We start from the raw sequence: 19827 nt of genomic DNA, 5'->3' as shown, positions 1-19827 counted from the left end.
GGAACCAAACTCGCCGAGGCAGGAACCTTATACGCGCAATTGTCGAGGTTTCCGTCGCCCGGAAACGACGAGCGGGAACGGACCGCGATCCCCCCCCCCTCTTCCACCCCCCCTCCTCACATCCGCACGTGTCCCACACGATTTGTTTACATTTTGTCCGTCATATAATTCGTTATTTTTATTAAAATTAATTTTATTATAATATTTTTGTTTACCCGTTTCGCATTGACCGGCGAGTTACCGGCGGGCGGGGGAGACACGCTCAAGCTCGACGTTACTTCGGGGCGCGCTGCGGTAAATGTTACGATGTTTGCACGGTGCGTGCTTTTAACAGCTCACCAAAGTTGTCTAAAGCAGCGTTCTGGCTCGTTCCTGGATGGGTGACCACCATCACCTGACGAACGCCGTGCGTACACCGCTTACGGGCCTGGGGACAGCGGAGAGCAACGTGCGCGAATCTCGCTTGTACTACACTTCTATGCTCCCCGTGTCTGTCAACGCGAGCTGACCGACGTGGTGAAAAACGTGCAAATGAATCGCCACGATTCGCGAGGCTTTTGGGAAGGACCTCAGTCCACCAGAGCGGGGTTCATCAAATGTGTCTCTGCACGCACGCGTGCTGTGGTAGTGGCGTGTGTGTGTGTGTCTCGCCATACGAATGTGGAATTGACAACCATCGTCTGAAAAGGACTGAACGGTAGTTGAGTGTTGCGCAACTCATTCGACGCAACCCCAGCTCGTCACCCCTGGAATCTCGCTCTCAATAAAAGTACCATTGGCTTCATTAGCCCCTCACCGTCTCCGCTGATGCTCGCGACTGTTTAAATTCCACGTTCATATGACGGGGAAAAGTACATCCTAAATTATACCCTTAGGTTTTTCGGTAAAGTCACGTAGGTAAAAAATAAATATAAGTGAAATAATAACCTCACTTGAGACAGTAAATCTAGCTGTTACGGTCCCACCTGATGACGGAAACGTTGTGATTTGTTATTTTATTTCTATTATTATTTCAATTATATATTTTTTTACCTACGTGACTTTACCGAAAAACCTAAGAGTATGAATCCTTGCAGTCACGAAGGCTTCAAATCTAGAATTACAAAATAATCACTAGATGTTGATTATTTTATCCACTGTGGTAGTTCCGATAATAGTGAAAAGACAGTCGCGATTATAATCGTGGTACTAATGATAGTGAGTAGTGAGAGTGACATCAAAGTGATTGTGATGATGGTAAAAGTGATAGGGATGGTGATAATGGCACGCGTGTGGGTGTGTTGGTGACGAGGAGATTGAGGTGGCTGAGCGAGTCGATGAATGGGATTGGTGGGTCGGTGAGTAAATTAAAGTGAGTGGGAGAATTTTTGGCTGCGTGGGCAAAGGTGGGTTAATGAGATATGTGTTGAATTGCATACCTGTCAACCCCTTATCAGTGCCTACCTTATTACAGACCAATTCATACCTTATTGGTCACCTCGTGCCCTTATACATCTCAACGTTCATCCTACAAAGCCCATCACAAGGTAGAAACACAAATAGACAAAAACACTTTGCCCGAATTGAAACGGCTATCCGCCGTATGGACCTGAAAACTCAATTCCCTTATACAAAAATGCGGGTTGACAGGTATGTAATTAATGGATAGGTGAGTGACTTATTGAGTTAATGAATTATGCTTAATTTTAACGAACTCACATTGACCAGCTTGGTGAAGTATGGTTAAATACCCCCACGACTTGCATGACAGGATGTCCGCAACCAGCAGTGAATTGACAAATGCCCGTGCAAATACATGTGATGTTGGCAATGGTAATGATTGTGGTGATAATTTTGATGATGATGATTGTGGTGTGGTGAACTGGCACGCGGATGGGCCCATAACTCGTGTCGACCGCTTCGCGTGAATTCAGACTTTGCGATGGACGAAATTGAGGAGCATCTGAGAGAAACTCCGGGGTCGGGAGGAGAAGAGGTGGAGGAGGGGAGCTGCTTGCGCGGAGTTCCAGGTGAGGTCAACCTCACGCCACGTCCACTCACCTTGACCAAGGCACCAAATCTCCTGGAAGCGTCACCTTTTCCTGGGCGATTCTCCGCTGGGTCGCCTTCCCAGTGCTCGCCATGCACACGAGCCAAGGCGGGCAATGTCTAATTTTACTTGGAAACCAGATTATACTTGACAAGTCTTCGACGCTTCCCCTCCCCCCCTCTTTTGAGCGACAAGGTCACGAGGTAATGCGAACTGCTGGTGAACTCGACGTGCCAAACTTGCGGTGTTGTTTTTCACCCGGCAGGTGAAATGTCGTCGTCGCTCGAGGCAGCGGCGGCGGCGGTGACGGAGGAGCCCGGGGATGGTGGCGTCTCGAAGCGACAGCGAAAGAAAATGCTGCGACAGAAGCAGTGGGAGGATGGCCGAGAACAGCGCAGGTTTGCAAAGTTAAAGCCAACCACTTGCACTGCAGGAAAACTTAACGAAGGTTTAATATTTAGAACGATGTATGCCCGTCGTACAACTCGACAACCGCCACCGCGTGGATGCTACACTACGGTGGAGTGACTTTCCAGTGAAAAATATCCGATGGATCCAGGATTTTTGCTGATAAGCGCAAGTGAACGCACGGTATTCAAACACGACACGTAGCAGCCAAGGTCAGGGCATCCTGGTCTGTGGCCGTTCCAGATCCAGCGTTTCTGTGATAACGTTAACAGACCTTTGGATGTTTGCATAGTCATGCGAATAATTTTTTACATTTTCAGCATTTCAATGACAAACAGGATTTTGATATGTTGATTTACATGTCTAAATGTACGGCCCGTTTGGGAAATCCACTGCTGAATGAGGGCCTAATCATGTCGTGCGGGTGTGGGGTTTATTTTACTCTGCTTCCACAACCTGGCTTGGTGAATTTTACACGTAGACTCCCGTGACCAATATTCTGGATCATAATTCGTTTCGATATTTTTTAGTGGTTGCTGAAAATAGACTACTATCCTTAAGTATATCAAACTAAATGTGCGTGTGTTTTCTTCGCTTGAGGAGACGAAATTTCCTCACAATGCAAGTGAGACAGTGAGCATTATATAATACTGTAATCGAAACATTTCACAATTTTCAATGCGCACAAATTCCATGAAACGGACAAATCATTGTTAGATCGCGAACTCTTATAAACTATAAAAACTCTAAACTATTTTCAAGGCCCACTGATCTATATGAGCTCTTTTTCAGAAGCGACCTGGCCACAAATGATAGTTCATCGAAGTGGCTCATCACGTAAAAATGTATAGCAGCCAAATACTCTAACTGCCTGATGTTGATTCTAAATGTGGAGGGAAAAACCGGAAGACCCGGAGAAAAATCCACGAGACCGTGGTGAGAGAGAGAGACGTGTAAAGTGCAAATATATATCAGGTGACGGTCGGGATCGAACCCACGACCTGTATACCAGCCGAGGTAGTTAATATCTCGCCATTGTGGCGGCTCTCAGAGACGTGGAAAACATATTCTTAGGTTTTTTCGGTAAAGTCACATAGGTAAAACATTAAAATTAATAAAATAAAAATCACGACGTTTCGGAGGCAACACAAGCTTCCGTCTTCAGGTGGAACCGTCACAGCACGATAGCTGTATCAAGTGAGACGATAGCTGTATCACTTGATACAGCGATAGCTGTATCACTTGATACAGCTATCGTGCTGTGACGGTTCCACCTGAAGACGGAAGCTTGTGTTGCCTCCGAAACGTCGTGATTTTTATTTTATTTTTATTTTACTTTTATTAATTTTAATGTTTTACTTACGTGACTTTAACGAAAAAAACCTAAGAATATAAATCCTTGCAGTCACGAAAGCTTCAAATCTAGAACGTGGAAAACAGGCTCACGCTTCCTCTTGTGCCAGCCCCTGCAAGTGCGGCGCAGTCCGCTGACTCAATGCAGCTAGACGGCGCTTTATACGTGCAGCGGTCAGGACTACACGATGCCAGTTGCGCAATTGGATAATAATTTTGAGGTGGGGGGGAGAGGTAAAAAAACGAAGACGCTTAGAAAATTCTCGTGTCGTTCCTGTCCAGGCTGCAGCGGAAGGAGCGGCGCCAGCGGAGGAAGCAGGAGGGGGGCGAGGAGCCGGCGAGGAAGCGCGTGCATGCCGAGCCGGAGCCCAGCGGCGTCCGCGTCGCCATCGACTGCGGCTTCGACGACCTCATGCTGCTGCGAGACGTCAAGAAGCTGCACAAGCAGATCCAGCGCTGCTACGCAGAGAACCGGCGCGCGACGCACTCCGTGCAGGTGAGCGCAGCGCCGCTAACGCACGTTGCTACTTGCGGGCGCTCGCACAGGGGAATGGAGCGCATCGGGGGGAGGGTTACCAGCGGAGTGAGACAGAGCAACGAAATCCGTTCCCCTTGTCGATGGATCGTTACAACGCATGATCGTTAGCGGCGATGGCGACTTTGGGAGGCCTTTATCTATCCAGCAGTGGACTTTACACAAACGTTTTGTTCATCTTCTTGGTTCTTTCGGTAAAGTCACGTAGAAGGGAAGTAATAAAATAATAAAAATAAAACAATAAAATAATTCTCTCTGAATGATTCAGACTCTGTCGCCTCGACGGACCTGGTTTTCACCTGAGGACGGCTGCTTGCGTTGTGGCCGAAACGTCGTGAGAATTATTTTATCGTGTTTTATTTTTATTATTTTATTATTTCCCTTCTACGTGACTTTACCAAAAGAACCAAGAAGATGAATCCCTGCAGTCACGAAAGCTTTAAATCGAAACGTTTTGTTCATATTGGATCACCTTTACGACAGTTACCCCCCCCCCCGTGGTTGTCCGGACGACAGACAGACAGAGGTAATGCATAATTGCTTTCGGCTTTAGTTGTAAAATCTAAAAAAAAAAAATTGCTTAACGATCCACCAGCGTCTCACCGGCCGTGTGGCATCTCTCTTGTCGAGTTTTTTTAAATTTCGTGGGCTATGGATCAGCGACGACTGTCTTAGTGACAAAGAGGCACAATCAACCTCGTGAACGTGACCCAGTGCGAACCAGCATGTGGTATTAACAAGATGCGTTGCCTAAAATGTGAGTTTAACACGTAGGCTTTCGCGACCAATATCCATGATACAGGTTTATTTTTTTGGGGGTTAGATCGTGTGAAAATATAAATGTGTGTCGTTAAACCCGCCACCACCCGACACAGCCAATTAGTAAGGTTTGTCACGTAAACAGAACGTGCCAATTCGTTACTCGTACAGCACACCGGTGTGTTGGAGAGCAAAGCCACAACATTTACAAAAACGTAAAACATCCAGGGCAGGCCGGTGAACCTGCAACGTTGGGCCACCATTGTGTGTGCGCATGCTTGTTTAACTTATTTGATTGGCCAATGTTGACTTTTGTTGGCCCACGTTGAACTGCTTTCACACCGTTGGGCCAACGTTCCACATTTACTGGCTACAATGGACATACCTGCGCGAATGCAGATGCCGTTATTCCCTGGAGTATTGCTGCCGCCGTCTGTCGGCAATCAAACGCGTGTTGCAAAGCGTTGAGTAACCCAACGCAGTCGTTTTTAAATCCTTTATATTAAGTTCACTTGCTTGCTTACGACCGTGCAAATCTTTCGGTCGTTTTTTAACCCACTTCCCGTGATCCAATCGAGCTGACATTTTCCACACAGACTTCGTTGTGCGTGACAATTAATGTTCGTGAAAATGTTTTTCCAAAATTTTACACTTTTTAGGACAAAAATATTATATTTAATTACCAATTGCTTAATGGTGCAATGCAATCATCTGGCCCATAGGTGGCAGCCATCTCAAGCCAGAGGACGAGATGACTCTAGCCGCCACGCATATAAAGGATTTATAGTGAAAAACTTTGTTTTTACGGGTTTACTTGTTTGCTGAACTTGTTTTGTTTTCCCGCCGTGTTACTTTCCCCCAGCTGCTGTTGACCAGTCACAGCGGGCAGCTGAAGACAAACATGGACATGCACGATCGCGGATACCTCAACTGGAAGGTGGGATCTACCTCGTTTCCATGCCTTACCGCGTGTTACCATCCGTTACCATTCGTTACCATCAGTTACAATGCATTCCCAAGCGTTACCGTGGTTTTCCATGCGTTACCACGTGTTAACATCCATTGCCATTGATTACCATGTGCTACCATCAGTTACCATTCGTCACCATCCTTTACCGTGTTTTACCATCGCTTCCAATGCGTGACCACGTGTCACCATCCGTTGCCATTAGTTACTGTGCGCTACCATCAGCTGCCATGCATTACCATGCATTCGACATGAAATGTCTTTTGTGAAGTGGACACTTCCCCGTCACAGTGAGCAGATCAAACCTTGTACTGTACTTCTAAGCTCCCGCGTATTTGCTCACCCGCCTTCACCACCCCGCATGGACCAGAGTGGTGCTTGAGGACTCTCCGTGACTGCGAGCGCCGCCGACGCCGAGGATGGTTCCGATGAGACATTCGGTTGCCCCGCAGCAACCGGCAAGCCGGAGTAATTTCGGTGGAAAAATAAAAAATGATTAAGCCGTCAAAATTGGGTCTCGGCATCAACGAACGTTTGGCGTGCCAAAGTTCGTGGTATTTATCCGTCACTGCAAGCATCTTAGCCGCGCTAATCGCGTACTTTTATTGGGTTGGCAACAACAGCACTGCGTGTGATTTCAGCGCACTCGTTGAATTCTCTCACCGCAAGAGCCTCTTGCCGTGCCGGGAGCGATCCGAAGTGCACGTGTTTGCGTGCGGTCGCTCGCCGCGTATGTACTTGAAAGTTGTTTTAGGCCCCTCGGTAAGGAAGGCTGCTGCCCCCCCCCCCCCCGCCCGTGACCCAGGGAATCGAGGTGCGAGGGGAGCGCGTGGAGGAGGCCGTGCCCACAGCGGAACTTGTCTACCTCACGTCCGAGTCTCCGCACACCCTGGCGAGCGTGGAGAGCGGACGCACGTATGTCATCGGCGGCCTGGTCGATCACAACCACCACAAGGTATGACGACGGGAGGTGCGTGAGCGATGGGAGAGCGGTGAGCGATGGGGGTGAGTGAAGGGAGGGTGATGGGAGAGTGGTGAGTGATGGGAGAGTGGTGAGTGATGGTAGACCTTCCTTGAGCAAGCCTTCCCCTCTGAGTCAAATAACAAATAATAATCGCACCCCACCATCGGCAGAACCCAGAGAGGGAAGCGAACCGAGACGGCGGGCACTCTCCGACTCGAACCTCCCGAACGGATGAGACTCTGCAGATCATTTTGCCTTCCTTTTTCCAAATCGTTCCTTTTGGACTTTCCTCCTCCTGAATCGCCGCTGGAACTTTCCCGCTCGCCGCTCTCGTAAACGCCGCCGAGGGCGGCCCGTGGCTCCGTCAGGTCTGCCGTAACGCCGGCCTAGCCTCGCGGTGGCACGGTGGACACTCCACTCTGGTTGGCGCAACGAGGACCCTTCGTCCGCCACGCGTTCCTGATGATTCCGATGTGGCGGGGTGGGGGAGGGGTTGTTGGATGAGGCACTAAAGCTGACGGTGATGCTGACCAAAATCCTAAGACAAAGATCCCCCGTATAACATTGACAGACTGCCAGGGCAAGTGCTGTTAGTGAGCAGCACCTATGAAGGCCGGCACTGTGGCACACAAAGGGGTGGGTGGCCAACACCACGCCCGGCCGCCTTTGTCTCCCTGGCGGCAATGATTACACATCAGACCGGGTATTCATTTGAGGCTGAGTTGACCTCGGGGAGGCCCAGGACCGGTTCAGATAATCGTCACTGGTGGTGGCAGCAAGCGGGAATCGAACCCGGATCAACGGGTTCATAGAGCAGTGCGCTAACCGCTACACTACCAATTCCCACTAATTTGTACGTACGTACTCTCACACACGCATGCCTGCGTGTGCGTGTGTAGATTAGTGTGATCACACATACATGTCATTTGTATGTACACTCAAGCGTGCACTCAATTCCAGTATTCGGTTCGGATATAATCGTCACTCGGTGTTGTTGGCCGTGAGCGGGAATCGAACTCGGGGGGGGGGGGGGTGTCGCCGGTCAACGTTGTCGTTGACCTCATCGTCATTGTCGTTGACCTCAGCGTCGTTGACCTCATCGTCGTTGTCGTTGACCTCGTCGTCGTTGTCGTTGACCTCGTCGTCGTTGTCGTTGACCTCAGCGTCGTTGTCGTTGACCTCGTCGTCGTTGTCGTTGACCTCATCGTCGTTGTCGTTGACCTCATCGTCATTGTCGTTGACCTCAGCGTCGTTGACCTCATCGTCGTTGTCGTTGACCTCGTCGTCGTTGTCGTTGACCTCGTCGTCGTTGTCGTTGACCTCAGCGTCGTTGTCGTTGACCTCGTCGTCGTTGTCGTTGACCTCAGCGTCGTTGTCGTTGACCTCATCGTCGTTGTCATTGACCTCATCGTCGTTGTCGTTGACCTCAGCGTCGTTGTCGTTGACCTCATCGTCGTCGTCGTTGACCTCAGCGTCGTTGTCTTCTCAGGGCCTGACGCTGCAGAAGGCCGAGGAGCTGCGGGTGGAGCACGCTCGTCTCCCGCTCGACGACTACGTCAAGATGTCAAGCCGCAAGGTCCTCACCGTCAACCACGGTAACCGCGGCGATGCCCAGGTCCCACTCGGGCCGGCCTCACATGAGTACCTGGTGCGGCTTGTAAAACAAAAACAAAAAACATTGCCACGAGGGAGACAAAGGCGGCTGGCCACCCCCCACCCCCCTCGTGTGCCACAGTGCTGGCCTTCATAGGTGCTGCTACTTGCGAACAGCACTTGCCCTAACAGTTGACGATTCATACAGGGGGGAACTTTGTCTTGTGTCCGTGTGCTCGCTATAGCACTTGAAGCAACAGAGGATCTCTGTCTTCGTGTGTGTCTTGAGGGTATTGTTAGTGCGCCTGAAGTGAGCGTCTGGTGCGGTGTGTGAACGTCGCCACGAGGGAGACAAAGGCGGCCGAACGTTGTGCAGGCTGCCCACCCCCTCGTGCGCCGTACCGACCTTCGTAGGTGCTGCTCGCTCACAGCTCTTGCCCCCAAAAGTCTGTTAAGTTGATACGGGGAATCTTTGTAACGTGCTTCTGTGTGTGTGGCGAGCGGTGGCACAGTGGTTAGGGCACTGCGCTACGAACCCGGCGAGCCGAGTTCGATTCCCGCTCATGGACAACACCGGTGACGAGTATCTAAACCGGTCTTGGGCCTCCCCTAGGTCGACTCAGCCTCAAATCAGTACCTGGAGTGATGTAGAAACATCGGGAGACAAAGGTGGGCAAGCGTGGTGCTGGCAACACCACCTCATCGCGAGGTCATGCCAGCTGCAATAGGTGCTCGCAAACACCACTTGCCCCAATAGTCTCTACGGCTATACGGGGGATCTTTGTATTTTGGTGCCTTTGGAACTGCCAAGTCTGACCCACTCGTGTTTGCGCTGCGAGCTATAAGGTCACTGTGAACTCGTGATTGACATCTTTTTTGCAGATTTACACACTTTGGGTCTATCTCAACGACTATTCATCATGCAGCGTGCGTGTGTGTGTGTGTATACGTGTATATTAGTATTAGTACTAGTACGTGGGGAGCGGTGGTGTAGCGGTTAGCACGCTGCGCTGCGAACCTGGCGACCCGGGTTCGATTCCCGCTCACGGCCAACACCAGTGTCGATTATCTGAACCGGTCCTGGGCCTCCCCTAGGTCGACTCAGACTCAAATGAGTACCTGGTGCGGTGTGTAAACATCGCCACTGGTGAGACAAAGGCGGCAGGGCATGGTGCAGGCCACCCACCCCCTCGTGTGCCGTGCCGGCCTTTATGGGTGCTCGCTAACAGCACTTGCCCCTACAGTCTGTTAAGGCTATACGGGGGATCTTTGTCTTTTTATTAGTATTAGTACTAGTACCCAAAGTGCACCTAGCCTGGCACAAGCGCCGTGGTGACGTTACAGCCACTTAGTGGTGAACGGCGGTTGTGGTGCGTTAAACGTTATGCCGAAGGACCATTTCTTGAACTGTCGTCTTTTTATAAATATTTTTGTTTCCTCTGGTGGAGTGTTATCGATGAGCGCTGTTGACTTTTTGTTCAAAGCGGGGGGGTCACCTCTCAGTTGAAAGTGCGGTTATTATTATCTTTCGCCTGTGACCGAATCACCCAGAATGCACCCCGATCTCGTCACATCTCGGAAGCTGAGCAGGTTAGAGCCTGGATAGCGCTTGGATGTGCAACCACAGCGCTCAAACAGGGTGCCGTGCGGTGGCTGCGAGGCTGCGCTACACAGCGGGCAGCAGAGAGCAGTGCGGAAAAAACAATTGTTGGACTGTACTTCTACACTCCCGCATCTTGACCGGCGTGGTGGAGTATAGTCAACCAAGCCCCACGAGTCGTACGGCATGCAGAGGCCCTTATCCAGCAGTGGGTTCACAGTGGGGCCTCCGGACACGTCATTACATTACCGTGGCACGAAACTGCCGTTGTGTGAAATTGTTCTGCCCTTCATGGGTGCTCACTCACAACAGTTGGCCCAGAAGGATCTGAATTTAAATCATTTCTAAACGCTTTCCAGCTGAGGTTGAAGAAGGCACTAATGGTCGTCCTTCACCCGCTCCTCCGATTATCACGGTTAAGCCACGTACAGTGCAAAAGATTCAACATGCATACATACACGTCCATGTTTCTCGTCCACGCGAAATGTACGTGTGGAGCCTCTGTAAATCCACTGCTGGATGAAGGCCTCCCAAATGCCATGCTGGTCAAAGGGGGTTTTGACCATACTTCACCAGACCGCTGAGTACAGGGAGAGCCATAGGAGTGTAGTACAGCAATCGGTTTTTCCACACTCCCCTCTGCTGACAATACAATTTGATGAAAAGATTCTGCAAAAATATATACGTGCATACGTCAACAGTGACACAGTTGTGTTACTGTTATAGGCATGTAGCCGATTGAAAACCGACCACATTGATGAAAGGGTCTCCCAAAACTTGGCCGTAAGAAACCAGAGCTAAGTAGAAAACGCTTTTGTCTACTTTGTGAATGCATGCAAATTGCATTTGTCCTGACAGCACCCGTCAGCTTCTCCGCCGTTAATTAAACACTCTGTCCGAAGACGGACGCCGTCATTGGGAATCGTTAAGACGATGCGTGTGATTTTTTCTTCCTTGTGTTTTCCTGCTCTCTCCACTACCCCCCCCACACCACCCGGCCGGCCGCTCTCAGTGTTCGAGATCATCCTCGCGTACCTCGACCTGGGGGACTGGCGCGGCGCCTTCCTCCGCGTGCTGCCGGACCGCAAGCAGGTCGTCCCCATTACCCACAAGGCCTCTCCGCCGGCAACGAGCGACGAGAACGGTTGCCGTGGCGCCACCGCCGCCGCCGTCGTCGTCGAGGACCGCGAGCGCCATTGCCGAGACGACGGAGGAGACGCCGCGGAGACGGGAGGTCCCGGGGTGAATCCCGAGAGGAGAGAATCGGTGAATTTGGAAACGGGAGACTCGTTCGGTCTGGAGATGGGGGATGGAATGGATTTGGGCAAGAGCAAATCGGTGAATCCTGAGATGGGGGACCCGGTGAATCCTGTTAGGGGAGATCCAGACGTGAATCCGGAGAAGAAAGAATCGGTGAATGCGGAGATACGAGACTCGTTGCGTCCAGAGATGGGAGATGATGCGGTGAATCTGGAAAAGAGAGACTCGGTGAATGTATAAACAGGGAGACTCGTTGGAGATTGGAGATGCAGTGAATGTGGATATGGAAGTAGGAAATTATCTAAATCCTGAGATTGGAGATCAAATTAATATAGAAGTGGAAGACCGGTCGAATGTGAAGAATAGAGACTCGGTAATATCTGGAGGTGGGATGTGAATGTCTGGGATGACAGACAGATGCGGTGTGCATCCAGCGATGAGAAGCTCTGTAAATCCACGAGAAAAGGCCTCGGCAGCATTGGGAGATGCCGTGCATCCAGAGAGGAGAGATGCCGTCAACGTGGAAGGAGGGGGCGGAGGGCAGGTTCGGGGTGAACTCAGCAACAAGGAAAACCTCATCAATATGGTGACTTGAAGCTCCTTGAATCTATAAAGGCCGCGTGACGCACTCTGGCAGGGCTGGGCGGGGAACCTACGATACACAGCCCCCCGCGGCTTCATTTATTCGCCCCCGGGACCACGTGGGCCAAGGCCTACGACTGCAAAACAGCCGCGCAGGCGCTCCGTGTCCCATCACCGCCGCCGCGGCCGCGTGTTTGTCTGCTGCGGAGCCGCGACACCACATGGGCACCGCGTTGGCGAGAGGGGAGCGGGCGCAGGGCGTCGCCACCCTCGTTACGGTCGGGCCGAGGAGCCCGCGTACGTTGTTTGCGTTATTTCCGAGCAACTGGCAAAGGTGCGTGCCGATGTGTGGTCGCCTTGCCAAAGTTACTCGACGGTCCTTTTTCGGCCCTCGTTAAGGAAAGGCTCCCCCCCCCCATCCCTGCGCTCGGGCAATTTTAGGGCAACCGTTGCTAGCAATCGTCACCGGTCAGCGCATTCATTGTGAGCGACCGTGGCCACTTTGGTGGTGCGACAGTGGCGGTGAGCCGACGGATTTCTTTCCAGCCAATGAAAAGGGAGTTTGTTGAAAATGTGTTTTGTATGGACGGCGATTGGTCTGCAAAGCACAGAAACCCCCAGGGTCGCCGCATAACCTGTGCCCGTGATATGATTGGAGGTTGCTATCCCTGTTGCGCACCCAAGGCACAGTGGTAAGTGCACAAGTGACCGAACATAGGTGCCACGTGACATCTTCACCGGTTCGAGGCCTCCCTTTCCTACCGCGCACCCTTCACCGTGCTCTTTTTACCGGTGTGGTAAAGTATGGTCAATCAACTCCCATAACCAACACAGTGTAGGGAATGCTGTCATTCAGCAGTGGATTGATAAAGGCTGTTAGATATCATTAATCATTCAAATGGTGCAGAAACTTGCTGGTGACTATTGAGACTGTAAATTGCTCTCAAGTTGCCCTCGCTTATCAATGTACGTGTATGTATGCTGAACTTCTTTCGCACCTTTTCGATTTAAAGCTTTCGTGACTGCAGGGATTCATCTTCTTGGTTCTTTCGGTAAAGTCACGTAGAATGGAAGTAATAAAATAATACAAATAAAACATAATAAAATAATTCTCACGACGTTTTGGCCACAACTTCCCTTCTACGTGACTTTACCGAAAGAACCAAGAAGATTCTTTCACACCGTTCGTAGCCAACCGTGCTAATCGGAGGCCTTAGGAGACGGGTCGAATTCCCCAGAGACGGTGGACGACGACGTGAATCTAGCGAGACGGGAAAGTCGCGACACGGGAAATCCGGCAGAATTAATCGTAGGCGAGCATTGCTAGGAGGTGCGGACGGTGGCCTGATCGGTGCGAGTGGCAACAGAACAAATCGACGAGGCCGGAACTCCAACCTCCGGCCAAATCGGCGATGGGAGAGTAGACGGGAGGGCGAAGGGGGGGGGGTAAAGGCTGTGACGGAGACCATCGTGAACAATTCACGGGGCTCACCGCAGCGTCTGACACGTCCACGGGGCCACCCATGCCTGCAGGTTGCGTCTTCTTGGAGAAGTGCGAGTGAAATGTTTTACGAAAGTTTTGTATTTATTTTAGCTTGAATTTTATTTTTAAATTGCGGCATACGAAGAGGTCGCCAGGCGGCTACCGAGATCCTTGGGTTGCAACCGCGCACGGCGAGTTAGACCGGTTCTCACGTGAAGTGCTTTTTGATGGTCTCGGCCTGGTGGTCACCAATGATCGCGCGAAAAGAATCGTCAAATTTTAATTTGTTGCTGCTCTGAGAAATAAAATTTAAAATATCGGAGGCCTTCCGTAATGCAAGGAATGTTCTCTCTAGGAGGGTGGGAGGAAAAACGTTGCCCCCCCCCCCTCCCCTTACTGTGCACACCTGGGAGGGATCTCGAAAGTGTTTTTTGCGATATCCACTCCTGCGGGCCACTCTCCCTCCCAACGCGGAGTGACCCACTGCTCTAAGAGAGTTCCGAATGGGGTCTCCATCACGTGACGCGACACCGATGGCACAAATCGGGATAAAAGTTGGGGGGGAACAAAAGTCACACGTAAAGTTGCGAATGCCGTTTGTTTTTATTAAGCAGATATAGAACATCTGCCGACACACGGTGAAGTTTGACACGTGAATATTCCATTGCAAATAAAACCTACTTTGAATTTACGTCTGCAAAAAATTGCTTCTGACATCTGCTTGCTTAGAAAATACAATTTGTACGGTATTTGCAGCTTCTTTTGACCCAAAACACAACTTTGCACGCCTCTGCAAGAAACCTCTCTTTCTCCGCCGATATTTTCAACCGTACGGCAAATGAGCGTATCCCGCGGAAAAAAAAAACACGGGGGGGGTGATCCATTTCCAGATAGCCTGCTGGATTCAACTAGCCCGCTCGAGGGTTCCTCTCAATGGGCGGTCGGATAACCGCAAGAGCGACGGCCCTTTAGACAACAGCGAAGAAGTGCCGGGACACGTAATCGAGCGGTAATAAGATCGGTGGGAGACCAACAGAGACTTTGAATAAAACATCGATTTTCCACTCGTTTCTTCCCCAGTATCCATAATTGTTGTTTTGGGTTAGGGCCACGTGGTGGTGCTGGTGGCTTTATGCCGTCGCCGTTAACCCTTCGCCACCCGACAAGGCTGTCACGTTCACCAAGGCGCGCGTGGCTTCTACGTGGCCCAGCGCATCCATCAAATTCCGACCAACGAAGCTCATCGTCGCCACCGTGGCTTGAGCCTGGGAATCCTCGACAGGGCGGGCGCAATCGGCCCCCCTCCTCCCACCATGCGGGGCCGTGTCGAGAGGCTTTACCTCCCACAAAGCCCCACGGCAATGCGTGGCGAGTTGTTTGAGTTCCTGTTCGGTTTGGTTAGACGGGAGCGCTCCTGCCAAAGAGAGCATCTGGTAATCGGGCAGCGTTTGTTTAGCGGGGCACTTCGCGGCTGATGATTCCCAGAAGGGTCAAAACCGGTCCGGAGTTTGTTCAAACAGTTGCGGTTTGGTAATATTGGTATGGGCTCAAAAAAAAGCTTTTGTATGTGGAGACACAACGGAGTTCAACTTATATGTTGTTTAAACTCATAATGCTGCATGTCAGCTGATATTGAATTTGTGCTCTGTATGCATCTGCCACGAGTACATTTCATTGCAACTGGGTTAAGAGGGGGGGGGAGTTAGGGTCAGAAGCACTTCCACGCAAGCACCAAAAACTGGCATTGCCTCTCGAGTTTTACAGTTAAATTCACGCAACAGTAGATTTGAAGCTTTCGTGACTGCAGGAATCCACACTCTTCGGTTCTTTCGATAAAGTCACGGAGGTAGAAAATAAAATAAATCACGACGTTTCGATTGGCAACACAAGCAATCATCATCAGGTGGGAAAACCACAGCAATACTTTTTTTGGCAAAACCTCAGCAAGAATTTTTTTTTGCTGTGGTTTTCCCACCTGATGATGATTGCTTGTGTTGCCAATCGAAACGTCGTGATTTATTTTATTTTCTACCTACGTGACTTTACCGAAAGAACCAAAGAGTATTCACGCAACAGGCTTCTGAGCAAGGGATATCATCATATCGCGAGCTATCCGAAATGTTTCTGCCAAGTTAACGAAGGGTTGTCTCTTGCCAGCTAGTTTTTACGTTTTGAAAATGCCAAGCTCAGCTAAAGAAAGCACTTTGGAGTGGTGCGCACACGGGGACCTATTTTTTTTTTTGGCGCATTCCAAAGAGGTCGTGAATTGACCTTGAAAACAAACAAAAAAAACTATCAAGATGCCTTAAAAAGCGGAAACGTCTTTCGATGTTTCAAATAGTCGAGAGACGCCCAAGCGCATCGAGCACATTTGCTCGCTTTGCGCGACCTAAGGTTAAAACAACAAATATTAACGCGCCTAAGTGGAACTACTTTTTGAATGTACGTCGCTTTCTTCAGAGTCCACGCCGTGTGTCGGTAATCGCCGGACGTTACAATAATTTAGTGGTGCCGGTTTTATGCCGCAGAAAAGATTCAATCATGAGCTGACCGGCTCGTCAGAAAAAGGTTATCGCACGGAAGTGCGATTCATTAAGTAGAGACTCAATTTAAAAAAAAACATTTTTAAACCTACATCAGTAAAATTTTGACTTAATTTTTATTGATATATTGTGCGGTATGAAAAAATAAGAATACGTTTTACCCTTTCTGGCAATAAAACACCTGCTTTACACCTGTTTTATTGCCAGAAAAAAATAAAACCTTTTCTAATTTTGTAATACTGCACAATATGTAAATTAAAAAAATTAAGTCAAAATTTTACTGGTGTAGGTTTACACCTGTTGATAGCCAGAAAGTGTAAAACCTATTCTTATTTTGTCATACTTTGATACTGACAAAAAGGTCCCGTTTTATAATTGTGCAGTGATGGGTGGATTGCGACCCTCTTTTTTTTCTGCAGATGTTTGCTTCCGAGAGAAAACCGGCACCACTGACGTTTTGCCTGCGCGCGCGTACACGTAGTTACCGCTGGCAACGGAATTATCTCACCTGGCGACCACGGTAACGATCTCTCTCACACACACACACACACCTGAGCCGATTCGCCGAACAAGCCGACAGGCACGGGCCGGCTTCCCGCTTCTCAACCAAACCGTGGATTTCCTCTCTCCTGACCGGCAAGCATCGGTGTTTTACACAGACGGACAGTCGGTGGTTGCCAACACGTCATTGACGGCTCGGAGTCCGTGCCTGGTGGAATTTTGTCGTACGAAGCTCTTGACACACACAAAGACAAAGATCCACCCGTGTAGCCTTAATAGACTGCTGGGGCAAGTGCTGTTGAGCGAGCACCTACGAAGGTCGGCACGGCGCACGAAGGGGGTGGGTGGCCAGCACCACGCCCGGCCGCCTTTGTCTCCCTAGTGGCGATGTTTACACACCGCACCAGGTACTCATTTGAGGCTGAGCCGATCTGGGGAGAGGCCCAGGACCGGTTCAGATAATCGACACCGGTGCTGTTTTGGCCATGAGCGGGAATCGAACTCGGGTCGCCGGGGTTCGTAGCGCAGCGTAGCGCTAACCGCTGCGCCACCACTCCCCCCCCCCGCACACTCCATCACATCTGAGCTGCGCTGTGCTTGGGCTGGGCAGGTCTTTGCGCGCTTTCGCCGGGCGTGTAAGGGGTCTTGGTGTATCGGAGCTTAGCATCTGCAGGTGCGGCAGCCAGCTGGTGCTGCTGCTGCTCCGTCTTCCTGCCGCTGCGTGGTTTGGCCGACGCCGAGGCCGGCGCGACGTCCGGCTCGGCCGCACGGGCGGCGCCCGTAGGCCCGGCGGAGGCCCGCGGCGCTCGGGGCCTGGAGGCGGCGGAGCGTGTGATGTCGTCGGCCGACGAGGACCTCTGGATCGTGAGCACCTCGGCATCGCCGACTCTCTCTGCATCGTCGTCAGTGACAAAGAAACGGAGGGACGGACCGGAGAAATCCTCGGTCAAAAAAAACATCTCAAAGGGTTCCCGCCTTTGGTTGAGCAACAATTCAATGAACCGAGGAAGCAACGGTGATTAAAGAAATAAATGCAATCACCAGAATTGTCATTCACGCTGACCTACAATAGGAAGGGGTGGAGCGGTGGCACGCTGGTTTGCAAACTGCATGAATGATTCAAGCCTTAATCATCGTTTTTCGTTTTATATTTCGTGGCGCCGTTCGTGCAAATTGTGCGTCTCACACTCGCCGAGGAATCGGAGACAAGGAAGACAACAGCCAGGCAGCGAGCCCGAGCCGGCAATTGCCCAAGCTCTGCAGCCCTCTACGTCAGTGCCGGATTATATCCTCGTAGCAAAAGTAGCTACATATGTAGCTATGGGTCCAGCACTTTCAAGGGCCCCACGCTAAATGCTTTCAAGCTATCAATTCCGGTTCAGTGATTCTGCACTTGCTCTATTACTATAGTACTATACCGCCTTCAACTTTTATGAACTACTGGGTGTTTAAGTTTAGCGATTTGTCGTATTATCTGGCTATATAGCAAATGAAAAAACACAATTATTTACTACGCAAGTTACAAATTAGTGCTTTTTATAATTTAAGTGTTTTTTTTTTATTTAGGGCCCCTTTATAACATATGCTACAGGCCCCGCACGAGCTTCATCCGGCAATGCTCTACGTATGAATGCAAAGCCAACCGTGCTAATCGGGAGAATTCGTCCAAACGAATTATGTATTCAGCCAATGAATGAGTGGAAAGGTGGTTCGGTGAAGGGTACAAGCACGTTTCAAGTGTGTGTGTGTTTCAGGAGCTCTGCCAAAAGGACCCTTTAGCGAGGGTCACTTGCAGCCGTGACTGCCGGACGGTTTGACGTCGCGAGAGCCGCGCTGGATGGGCAGCCCGGAGTGTAATGACGTGCAAGGGTCAGCATCGTGAAGCGTCAGTGTTCATGCGGTCAGCGATGTGCAAATTGCCACGGAGAACCTGGTTCCTCCTCCTCGGGGATCGACTCTGGAACGTGGGCCTCGACGGACCTGCAACGAGAGTCGCGGCGTCAGTTGTGGCGTCTCGTGGCGGCAGATAACGCGGGCACGCGGTCGATCGCTCTCGCACGCGAAGACAGAAGATCCCCGGCATAGCCATTAACCAGTTCCCGTTCTGAGATGAAGGCAAGTTAACTTTTAATTAAACCGGGTAAGGCTCACTGAGCTACGTCGCTCTTTTTTCAGAAGCGATCTGGCTATCACAAGTGATAGCCCAATTCAGTGGCTTATCATGTGGACATTCATAGCAGCCAAATATTCCTCAACGCACGTGTATGAATGTGGAGGGAAAACCGGAGGACCCGGAGAACAAAAATCTACGCGACCACAGGGAGAGAGACACCGCAAACTCCGAATATAAATATACAGCAGGCGCCAGGGTCTGGATTGAACCCAGGACCTCCTGCATACCAGGCGAGGTAGATAACATCTCGCCAACCGTGACGCACACGGCACACAATCACCCTCGCACGCAAAGCCAAAAATCTTGGGGCGAGTGTTGTAAGCGAGCGCCTATGAAAGCCGATACGGCACACGAGGGGGTTGATGGCCAGCATGACGCCCGGCCGCCTCTGTCTTATGTTTACAAAACAGGTACTCATTTAAGGCCGAGTTGACCTACGGGAGACCCAGAACCGGCTCAGATAATCGTCACTGGTTATTGACGGCGAGCGAGAATCGAGCTCAGGTCGCCGGGTTCGTGGCGCGGCGCGCTCACCGCTGCACCACCGCTCTACGAGACACTTTAAACACGCGTGCGAAGCCTCTCCACCTGGAGCGATTTCCCATCCTGCTCCGCGGCGTCTTGCGCAGGGAGCCGTGCGAGTCGGGCCTGGGGTCCACGTGCGGCGCGGGGGGCTGCGGTGCCGCCTCATCCTCCAGCGCGATGCGAATCATGGCCAGCACGAGGTCCTTCTCTGCGGGACACGCACGGCAGCGCACACACACACGCTGCTCTCCCAACCAGTCGGCTCCCGCGGCCGACCTCGTTCATGTACCGTGCGTGCGTTGAACTCCTTTCGCGGCTATTACGTGGCCGAACGTGCCGATTGTGGAGGTGCGGGGGAAGGACGGCAAGCCGAACACATTTGGAGCAGTTGTACAGAAATGAGTTTTCAATCGGCGATTCACGAGGCAGCAGTGTCACGAAGACGGAGGAGCCAGGCGGTGTCGCCAATGTATCCACTTCGAGACCCGATGTCCCGACGTCTCGTCGGAAAGTGGTTCGCCGCCAAGAGAAGGAAAGAAAAAGAGAAGCCGA

The 19827-nt window shown here is 51.0% G+C and overlaps 2 protein-coding genes across 2 annotated transcripts in view; one reads left to right on the top strand and one right to left on the bottom strand.

Moving 5' to 3' along the window:
• The first annotated feature begins 121 nt into the window (after positions 1-121).
• On the top strand, positions 122-14771 carry TRMT10A (tRNA methyltransferase 10A). Its single transcript, XM_078875368.1, has 8 exons — positions 122-294; positions 1914-2009; positions 2295-2427; positions 4073-4286; positions 5947-6021; positions 6857-7006; positions 8505-8610; positions 11221-14771. Exons 2-8 carry the CDS (start codon positions 1922-1924, stop codon positions 11706-11708), a joined length of 1254 nt encoding a protein of 417 aa, XP_078731494.1. The 5' UTR covers positions 122-294; positions 1914-1921; the 3' UTR covers positions 11709-14771.
• Positions 14772-16265: 1494 nt separating this feature from the next.
• Positions 16266-19827, bottom strand: part of LOC144946465 (protein TBATA-like) — a 28688-nt gene continuing 25126 nt past the window's right edge. Inside the window, exons 8-10 of the mRNA XM_078875357.1 lie at positions 19339-19483; positions 18508-18557; positions 16266-17469 (exon numbers count right to left, since the gene is read on the bottom strand). Coding sequence (XP_078731483.1) covers positions 17153-17469; positions 18508-18557; positions 19339-19483 — 512 coding nt within the window. The 3' untranslated portion in view covers positions 16266-17152. The remainder of the gene's footprint in view (positions 17470-18507; positions 18558-19338; positions 19484-19827) is intronic.

The sequence above is a fragment of the Lampetra fluviatilis genome, chromosome 41 (genome assembly GCF_964198595.1).
Source record: "Lampetra fluviatilis chromosome 41, kcLamFluv1.1, whole genome shotgun sequence".
Classification (NCBI taxonomy): Eukaryota; Metazoa; Chordata; class Hyperoartia; order Petromyzontiformes; family Petromyzontidae; genus Lampetra; species Lampetra fluviatilis.
Note: the sequence above shows the minus strand (reverse complement) of the source record. Positions and strands in the feature narration are given on the sequence as shown.